Source organism: Oncorhynchus keta, chromosome 6 (genome assembly GCF_023373465.1).
Source record: "Oncorhynchus keta strain PuntledgeMale-10-30-2019 chromosome 6, Oket_V2, whole genome shotgun sequence".
NCBI classification, from domain to species: Eukaryota; Metazoa; Chordata; class Actinopteri; order Salmoniformes; family Salmonidae; genus Oncorhynchus; species Oncorhynchus keta.
Window position 1 is genome coordinate 11,558,584 of NC_068426.1, and position 10,406 is coordinate 11,568,989.

The following is a 10,406-nucleotide window of genomic DNA, read 5'->3' on the forward strand; positions in this document are numbered from 1 at the left end:
TATTGTGCACTTTGAAGTTACACATTCTAACAATCCAATATTTTACATTGATAGTGCTTTCTAATGTCTCACCAGGGGTCTTCACACCTCCATAACAAAGCACGCAAGGGTAAGTACACTGTGAAAAAGATGAGTTTACAAAACCTTTTTTTTATATGCAACTACATGATCTTTTATTCTGTTATCCATATCATGTTTTCACGGCAACAATATATGTAAGAAATCACACATGAATACTTTAAACAATGTAAAAGACGTACAAAGCCTTTATTAATTGAAAACCCCTCATTAACAATATATTAAATAACAATTAGAAATGAGTATTTGATCTCAAATAGACACTCGTACAACAACATGGATGCCTAAAAAGAAAGAAAGCATTACATTTACAGTATGATATTGCAGCTCAGTTTACAGGAAATGGTCACATGCGTTCACTCTAGCAAGAGAGCGAAGGTCTGACTTGCCAGCACTCTAGTCAGGATCATTTCAAACATTGAAATACAGATACGTTGATATTACGGTTTTAAACAAAAGTTACAAAATACTTTAAAATTGTTATACCATTGTACAATATACAATACAAAATGAGACAGTAATTCATGTTAACAAACTCTAAACTACATGCAGTGCATCTTCCTAGCATTCCTTACATGATGCATGATGTCATCTTGATGTGTTCATTTGACACTAGTCTTTAAGTTTGATGGTCTGTCTCATCTACTCAATCAGTGCACCCACATAATGTTCAGTCATCCCTTGTCTTATATCTGCTTTACAAAGCTACATGTGGTAAAATGTCTACCCTTGAGTCTATGGGCTTCCTGCCTCGTCTGGGTTTACAGCCATTTTGATCTGTCCATACACCACCGTCTCTGTGTCTGGGGGCCTCTGCTTCCTTGCTTGATTTATTTTCACATCAGCGTAAACAACAACCTCGTCACAGCGTTCTGAAATATGAAAAGAAAGCGATTGTACAATTTGGACATTAAACAAAATGTCATGTTTATTCAACATTTAAAACGTTCTGGACTTGAAACTAAATTGCCTAGAAAATTGTACCTGAATTCTCAAATCTGGATCTTTGTTTCTTGCATAGATGGTTAATACCAAGAAACAGTGCAAGAAGTGTGAGAGTTCCAACCGTCAGAGCCACAGACACGGTCACAGCTACTGAAGGAAACTGGGAAGAGACAACTAGAAAGAAAACATCAGAACACAACACTTGTTGACCATGTAAATGAAACAGAGTTGTACTCTTAATTCAAAAGGTGGGAATGAAGTCAGCTGTCCTGAGATTACCTGGGCAGGCCAGTAGATGAATAGTAGAGTTGCTGCTGCTAACTTTATTCTGAACCATACAGGTCAGGGATTCTGTCACGTCACTCTTCAGTATGATGACACTGTTCTGGTAGTGGTCATAGGCTACACTCCTGGTCAGATTCTGGCCATTCAGGGTCCAGCTGTACTGAAGACCATCTCCCTCTGAAGAGCATGTGACCACGGTTTCTCCATCAGGCAGACAGAGGTGAGACAACACTGGCTCTGACACCGGGGCTGACAGACACAAACACAAGAGATCACTCAAATACCCTAACTCTGATTCATTAAAACATTATATCTAAAGTACTGTATGAGGTAACAATATACTCTCTATGTGTTGTACTACTGCTGCCAAGTCCTACAGTACAAACCCATTGAGGTACTAACATCCTGGTGACCTTTCAGAAATACCCCTCACCAAGAAAAGGATGCATGAAGTATTTAGTCCAAACTAAAAAAATAAAACAATTCTGTACCTTGTATCTCAAGTAGCATGTTGACTTTGCGCAACAGTGTTCCCTCTGAATTATGTATTTCCAATTGGTAATCTCCACTGTCTTCTTCTATAACTCTGTCCAGTCTGAATGTTCCATTATAAAAGAACTCAGAGCGATTCACATAATCCTGATGCAATTTAGATTTCCAGTCTTCTCCAGTTTTGAAGTGCAGAATACGAGTAAAACCTTTTTTCAATTGTATTTCTTCATTACTGCTGTCTGCAGCCAGCTGTAAGGACAAAGATTCTCCCAAAGCCCCATAGCATTGATGATTTCCATTCTTGTGAGAGAGATTACAGGCCATGGCATTAACTGTGGAGCAAGGATCTTAGGTCAGTTATGATATGGGGACAATGCTAGTGTAGGGACATAGACAAACACTATTCAGCATACACTTCCACACTCTATTCCCCAGGGGACAGCAAAAGGCCATTCTTGAACATGGGAGACATTCTTACTCATCTGCTAGAGAACCAGTTTGGATTTAAGAATAACTTTTGTATGACTAAAGCCTTTAGTGAGAGGTCTAATGCTTTAATATTTAATCATTTCTGCACTCCAAATTAATATTCATTATATGAATAGGCCTGTTTTATTTTGTCTGGCTTGCCGTTTCAAATAAAACTGAATCTTCTTTTCTCATATAATAAAAAGAACATGTCACTATGTGTAGACAAGGCCATAAACAACAAGGCCATAAACAACAAGGCCATAAACAACAAGGCCATAAACAAGGTAAACTGAGATATGACTAAAGAGTTAATCAAGGTGATTCTTCCACAAATAGACAGGTTTTTTATTCCTGGATTGACGAAAATCTGTCTTTTAAAAAACATATTGACGAGTTAGTGAAGAAATTAAGAATTAAGTTGGGCTTCTTCTATAGGAATAGGGCTTAAATTGTAGAAAACAGATCATTCCGTCTACATTTATTCCTGTTATAGATTATGGTGATATTAAATACATGAATGCAGCTACCAGTGTTTTGAAGCCCTTGGACACAATTTATCACTTAGTTTTATAACATCTGACAGTTTTGACACCACTGTATCCTTCATCATAAAGTTGGTTGGACTTCGCTAAAAACACGTAGGTCACTTCATTATTCTGTTTTTCTTTATAAAGCCTTAGTCAATAAGATACCAATTTACTTAACATCATTGTTGAAATATAGAAACTGGGATTAGAACAGTAGATCACAGGGTTGGTTAATGATGGAGTCTCCACGTGTATCCACAGAGTTGGGTAAATCTGTATTTTCGTACCAGGCCCCTCTCATGTGAAATAATCTTAAAGTAACATATTGTAGTGAGATAATTTCTTTCTTTCAGGATATGAATACCGAGTATGTCCACGTCACCATCAGACCATTTTATTGGTTATCTATATGGCAATGTGAATGTGTTTGTGTGTGATTCACTCGGTAATATCGTACATTTATCATAATATGGTTGTAATCCAGAGGGGTTAGAAAAAGTATCTAGATCCTCTATGAGGCGGTGAAGGGATCCAGATTGTGGATTTAAAAGAAAACAGTAATCATTAGCGTACAATTGACACCTCGGTTTTCAAACCCTGGATTTGTAGCACCCTGATATTACTGATGGATCTGATTTTAATAATAAACATTTCGATTTTCATAATAAATAGATATGCCGATAGTGGACAGTCTTGTTTTAGTCCTCTTGACATTTTAATACTTTCAGAGAAGTAGCCATTATTTACTATTTTACACTATTCCTAACTTTAACACATTGTATAAGAGATTCTCAAAAATTGAAATATTCCAGGCTTTTATATATAAATTGCAGTCGTACTTTATCAAAAGCCTTTTCAAAGTCAGCTATGAATAACAGGCCTGGTTTCCCAGATTGTTCATAGTGTTCTATTGTTTTGTCACATTCTGACCTTTATTTCCTTTGTTTTGTCATTATTTTAGTATGGTCAGGGCGTGAGTTGGGTGGGCAGGCTATGTTTGTTTTTCTATGTTTTGGGGTATTTCTATGTTTCGGCCTAGTATGGTTCTCAATCAGAGGCAGGTGTCATTAGTTGTCTCTGATTGAGAATCATACTTAGGTAGCCTGGGTTTCACTGTGTGTTTGTGGGTGATTGTTCCTGTCTCTGTGTTTTGCACCAGATAGGGCTGTTTTTGGTTTTCCACGTTTATTGTTTTGTAGTGTTCGTGTTTATCTTTTTTTAATAAACATGAATCAATATAACCACGCTGAGTTTTGGTCCTCCTCTACTTCACCACAGGAATACCGTTACACGTTTCCAGTACTTGTCTTATATTATCTCCAATGTATCGTCCATGTTAAAATCCTGTGTGATATGGATGAATAATATCCGACAATACCTTTTAAATTCTATGCGCTATTCATTTTAATATCATTTTTGCATCACAACACTGAAGTGTAAGGGGCGTCCACGTTATTAAATGGACTGGATCTTTATATTTACCACTTGGGTCCTGTTAGATTAATAATTAAATCAGTCCTTGTTGACTATCTGATAATCTACCATTTTTCTAGGAGTTTGTAAAACATGCAATAAACATCCTCTGAGAACATCAAAAAGGATTGATGTACCTCAACTGGTAATCCATCCAGCTCTGGAGTTTTCCCAGATTTAAAGGCTTTAATTGCATCAAGAAGTTCCTCCTCTCCAATTTGTCCTTCACATTAGTCTTTCTGTACAGATGTTCATTTTACATTTAAAAAATATATATATATATTTGGTTAATAGAGATGGAGGAGACTGAAATGAAGACGTGCTTAAAGTACTCTGCTTCCTCTTTGTTTGGTGAATCATGGGTGACACTGTCATTTGTAACAAGTTTATGTAAATTATTTTTGTTAGCAATTCTATGTTAAATATAAAAAAATAATTTGGTGCATTTTTCCCAATACATTTTTATAATATATTACACTTGGTCTTTCTTGAATAGGTTCCTCCATTTATTTTGGTATTTCCTCTAACTTATTCTGTGCCTCTATGGTTCAGTTTTTATTGCCATATACCTGTACAATTAGTACTTTATTTACTTTGTTAATACGAACTCTTTTGACCTAAATTGCTTTGGTTTTAAAAATTATTATTGTAATTGCATGCCCTCTAAAGGCACATTTAAATGTGCCCCATACAATAAGGGGATCTGCTGTACCTACAGTATGTTATGTCAGAAAGAGTCAGTTCTGCATTATTCTGTCCGAGATCTTAAGGATCCTCCCCTTTTTTTCAATTTTCGCGTAAAATGACATAGCCTAATCTAACTGCCTTTAACTCAGGCCCAGAAGCAAGGATAAGCATTTTCTTGGTACCATTTGAAAGGAAACACTTTTAAGTTTGTGGAAATGTGAAAGGAATGTTGGAGAATATAACACAATAGATCTGGTAAAATATAATACAAACAAAAAAACAACTGTTCTTTTGTATATATTTTTCTACCATCTTTGAAATGCAAGAGAATGGTCATAATGTATTATTCCAGCCCAGGTGCAATTTAGATTTTGGCCAGTGTATGTGCAAAGTTTTAGACTGATCCAATGAACCATTGCATTTCTGTTAAAATGTTTGTATCATGACTGCCCAAATGTGCCTAATTTGTTTATTAATAACTTTTCATGTTCCAAATTGTGCACTCACAAACAATAACATATAATTATTTCACTGTAATAGCTACTGTAAATTGGACAGTGCGGTTAAGTTCACAAGAATTTAAGCTTTCTGACATTATCAGATATGTCTATGTCCTGGGAAATGTTCTTGTTACTTACAACCACATGCTAATTGCATTAGCCTATGGAAGGGACACCGATCCCAAAGAAGTTTTAAAAACAAGTTATCATCAAATAGGCTTGGATTACATTTCCAATATCCTCGCCCACGTGGAAATTCTGTAGAAGTAATGTGTATGCCAATTATTTGATGGTCCGACTGCATTCTATCCCCTATCAACACTTTTTAAACTTTTTGTGATAACGAGAATTACATAAGAAAGTAATCAAGACGACGAGCTTGCTTGAGACTCCGCTATGTATATCTCACTAGGTTAGGATAGGTAAGCCTCCATATATCCACTAGTTCCAATATATCAATGATATTCGTCATTTCCTTAAATGCATGAGGGTGATAGTTTGTAGTGTGATTTCCTTTACGGTCATTAAGGTATTTAAAACCATATTATAATATCCATAATAATAGAGTCTTGTATTGCTTGAAGGCTTGATCAATTATTATATATATTTTCTAAGACCCCTAAACTTACGATTACACCAATAATAGCAGGCTAGTTAATCGGTTTTGTAACAAGTGTTTAAGTGTATGTCTGTGATGCATTAATGTAAGTCTGAAGGTGTAAAATATAACATTAATGCAATACCAAGTATTCACATTTTTGCAAAGCAAACATTTTATATATCTCAGTTCTGTATTATTTATCTAACACTTGTTATTAGTGGACCCACTCGTGTATATATATGGACTGATTATTATTATTATTTTGTGTACATTTGATAACTATATTATCTAATACATGTAAATTTGATTAGCAGAACATGTTCAAATATTAGCATCATTGTTGTTAGTGTCTTATTAAGTCTTGGTTAGGCCTCTGTTCTGTGTAATATAATTTCTCACCTTGTGCTGCTGCTGCTGCCACCACCAGAACTATAGTAATCACAGGATCCATTTCTCTTCTGGCTGCACAAGACAAGTGACATTTAGCAGAAGTCTCACAGGAGCACTACCATAAATACTGAGTGAATTGTCGTGAACTGATCATAATGTGCTGATACTCTACAAATGAAAGACAGGCTTGTAGAGAAGACAATGTGCATGTTTATCAGGGTGACAGACAGACTTTGACACTTTTATAAGCAGTGCATGCCTAGTGTGAACAGAAAACCACAAGTATACTGTGCCTGCTTGCAAACTTCATATTTTATTCCACTTCACTTGTTAGTATGCATTTACTGCCATACTATTTAATGATGATTGTCCAGAGGTGAGGTGGATGAATAGAGTCAATTAAATATATAAAATATAAACCAAGGAACACAATTAAAAGGTCACTAACTTTAATCCTAATCAACTGCAATGGGAAAGATAATAAAATAAAGAAAAAACAATTCAATTGTCTGATCCAATACAACCATTATCAAAATCATTGTAGAGACAAAAAATATATTTCAAAATTCAATACTGTTTGTCTTTTTTCTTGTTGTAAAGATTTGTTTCGTTAGTAATGGTAACTTGGGAAGGTTAATACTGTATCGGCCAGTTTCCCGGACAGAGATTAAGTCTAGTCCTCAAATTAAAAAACATTATCAATAAAGAATGTCTATTGAAATAGCTTTTTAGTCCAGGGCTAGTGACGCCGGCAAACCAGCAAAGCGTTCAACCATATAATTTCCCATTATAATCACAAAATATTATCAATTGCATGCAATTAATAGTAACCCGGAGTGTTTCCATGTATACAGTGCTTCCCGAAAGTATTCAGTATTCCTCAACTTTTTACACGTTTTTTTTTACATTACAGCCTTATCCTAAAATGTATTAAATATTTTTTTCATATTTACATAAGTATTCCGACCCTTTACTCAGTACTTTGTTGAAGCACCAATCTTGGTACACCTGTATTTGGGAAGTTTCTCCCATTCTTTTCTGCAGATCCTCTCTAGGTCTGTCAGGTTGGATGGGGAGCGTTGCAGCACAGCTATTTTCAGGTCTCTCCAGAGATGTTCGTTCGGACTGGGCCACTGAAGAACATTCAGAGACTTGTTCCGAAGCCACTCCTGCGTTGTCTTGAGTACTCTGGAGCAGGTTTTCATCAAGGATCTCTGTGTACCTTGCTCCGTTCATCTTTGCCTCCCAGTCCTTGCCACGGAAAAATATCTCCACAGCATGATGCTGCCACCACCATGCTTCACTGTAGGGATGGTGCCAGGTTTCCTCCAGACGAGACACATGACATTCAGGCCAAAGAGTTCAATCTTGTTTTCATCAGAACAGAGACTCTTGTTTCTCACGGTCTGAGAGGCTTTAGGTACCGTTTGGCAAACTCCAAGTGAGTTATCATGTGCCTGAGAAGTGGCTTCTGTCTGGCCACTCTACCATAAATGCCTGATTGGTGGAGTGCTGCAGAGATGGATGTCCTTCTGGAAGGTTCTCCCCTCTCCACAGGAACTCTAGAGCTCTGTCAGAGTGACCATCGGGTTCTTGGTCACCTCCCTGACCAAGGCCCTTCTATTCGATTGCTCAGTTTTGCTGGGCGGCCTGTTCTAGGAAGAGTCTTGGTGGTTCCAAACTTCTTCCATTTAATAATGATGGAGACCACTGTGTTCTTGGGGACCTTCGATGCAAACACTTCCCCAGATCTGTTCCTCAACACAATCCTGTCTCGGAGCTCTGCGGACAATTCCCTCGATTATTGGCTTGGTTTTTGCTCTGACATGCACTGTCAACTGTGGGACATTATATAGATAGGTGTGTTCCTTTCTAAATCATGTCCAATCAGTTGAATTTATGACAGATGGACTCCAGTCAAGTTGTAGAAACATCTCAAGGATGATCAATGAAAACAGGATTCAACTGAGCTCAATTACGAGTCTCATAGCAAAGGGTATGAATACTTATAAAAATAAGGCATTTCTAGGTTTTGTAATTTATGCAAATCTGTTTTTGCTTTGTCAATATGGGGTATTGTGTGTAGGTTGCTGGGTATTTTCCTTTTTATATCCATTTTAGAATAACTATAACTTAACAAAATGTGAAAAAGGTCAAGGGATCTGAATACTTTCCGAAGGCAATGTACACATACACACAGTCCCAGTCAAAGGTTTGGACACACCTGCTCTTACAAGGGTTTTTCTTTATTTTTACCCGTTTCTACATTGTGGAATAATAGTGAAGACATCAACACTATTAGATAACACATATGGAGAGTTAAACAAATCTAAATGTATTCTTCAAAGGAGCCACCCTTTGCCTTGATGACAGCTTTGCACATTCCCCAATCAACTTCACCTGGAATGCTTTTTCAACAGTCTCGAAGGAGTTCCCACATATGCTGAGCACTTGTTGGCTGCTTTTCCTTATCCACTCAGTGGTCCAACTCATCCCAAACCATCTCAATTGGGTTGAGGTCAGGTGATTGTGGGGACCAGGTTATCTGATGCAGCACACCAACCCTCTCGTTCTTGGTCAAATAACCCTTACACAGCCTGAGGGTGTGTTGGGTCATTGTCATGTTGAATAACAAATGATAGTCCCACTATGCGCAAACCAGATGGGATGGTGTATCGCTGCAGAATGGTGTGATAGCCATGCTGGTTAAGTGTGCATTGAATTTTAAATAAATCACTGACAATGTCTCCAGCAATGCACCCCCACAACTCCTCCTCCGTGTTTCACGGAGGGAACTATACATGCGGAGATCATCTGTTCAGCATCTCTGTATCTCACAAAGACACAGCGGTTGGAACCAAAAATTTGGTCTCATCAGACCAAAGGACGGATTTCCACCTTCTAATGTCCATTGCTTGTGTTTCTTGACCCAAGCAAGTCTCTTCGTATTATTAGTATCCTTTAGTAGTGGCTTCTTTGCAGCAATTCAACCATGAAGGCCTGATTCACACAGTCTCCTCTGAACAGTTGGTGTTGAGATATGTCTGTTATTGAAATCTGTGAAGCATTTATTTGGGCTGCAACTTATCCTCTGCAGCAGCGGTAACTCTGGGTCTTCCTTTCCTGTGGCGGTCCTCATGAGAGCCAGTTTCATCATAGTGCTTGATGATTTTCGCGACTGCACTTGAAGAAACGTTAAAGGTTCTTGAAATGTTCCTGATTGAAATATCTACATGTCTTAAAGTAATGATGGACGGTCATTCCTCTTTGCTTATTTGAGCTGTTCTTACCATAATATGGACTTGGTCTTTTCCCAAATAGGGCTATCTTCTGTATACCAACCCTACCTTGTCACAACACATCTGAATGGCTCAAACGCATTAAGAAGGAAAGAAATTCCACAAATTAAGTTTTAAAAGGTACACTTGTTAATTTAAATGCATTCCAGGTGAATATCTCATGAAGCTGGTTGAGAGAATGCCAAAAGTGTTGAAAGCTATCATCAAGGCAAAGGGTGGCTACTTTGAAGAATCTCAAATATAAAATAGATAGATTTGTTTAACACTTTTTTGATTATGAAAGGATTCCATGTGTTATTTCATAGTTGTGATGTCTTCACCATTATCCTACAATGTAGAAAATCGTACAAATAAAGAAAAACCCTTGAATGAGTAGGTTTACATGTAATAACAAGATGTTCTACTTCATGGTGTTTCATTCAAAACAACATTAACTGTCTTCTAGCTCTCAACACAGGAAGAACATCAGATACTGTAGGCATAAACATGAAAACAGAGTGGGTGGAGCACCAAAGTGCCATCTCTCAGAAGTGGTTTTATGAAACTTGCAATGCTCAACGGATGGAGCAGTTTGAAGAGAAATGCCATACTGCTTTGAGGAAACAGGTCTCACTCAATGGGCTTTTTACATATGATATTTTAGTCATTTAGCAGATGC

The 10,406-nt window shown here is 37.2% G+C and overlaps 1 protein-coding gene across 1 annotated transcript; it reads right to left on the bottom strand.

The window, feature by feature from the left end:
• Window positions 1-498: 498 nt before the first annotated feature.
• LOC118385620 (hepatocyte cell adhesion molecule-like) lies at window positions 499-6,651 on the bottom strand. Its single transcript, XM_035772839.1, has 5 exons — window positions 6,459-6,651; window positions 1,800-2,132; window positions 1,303-1,557; window positions 1,063-1,197; window positions 499-950 (listed from the first exon to the last, which is right to left on the bottom strand). The coding sequence occupies exons 1-5, from the start codon at window positions 6,508-6,510 to the stop codon at window positions 814-816; spliced, it is 912 nt and encodes a 303-aa protein (XP_035628732.1). The 5' UTR covers window positions 6,511-6,651; the 3' UTR covers window positions 499-813.
• Window positions 6,652-10,406: the final 3,755 nt, after the last annotated feature.

Bases quoted from the DNA above. Each gene is read 5' to 3' on its own strand.
- LOC118385620 (XM_035772839.1), bottom strand. From the start codon at position 6,510: ATGGATCCTGTGATTACTATAGTTCTGGTGGTGGCAGCAGCAGCAGCA. The intron at 2,133-6,458 runs GTGAGAAATTAT...CTTGCTCCACAG, and splicing joins GGCAGCAGCAGCAGCACAAG to TTAATGCCATGGCCTGTAAT. The intron at 951-1,062 runs GTACAATTTTCT...TTCATATTTCAG, and splicing joins ATCCAGATTTGAGAATTCAG to AACGCTGTGACGAGGTTGTT.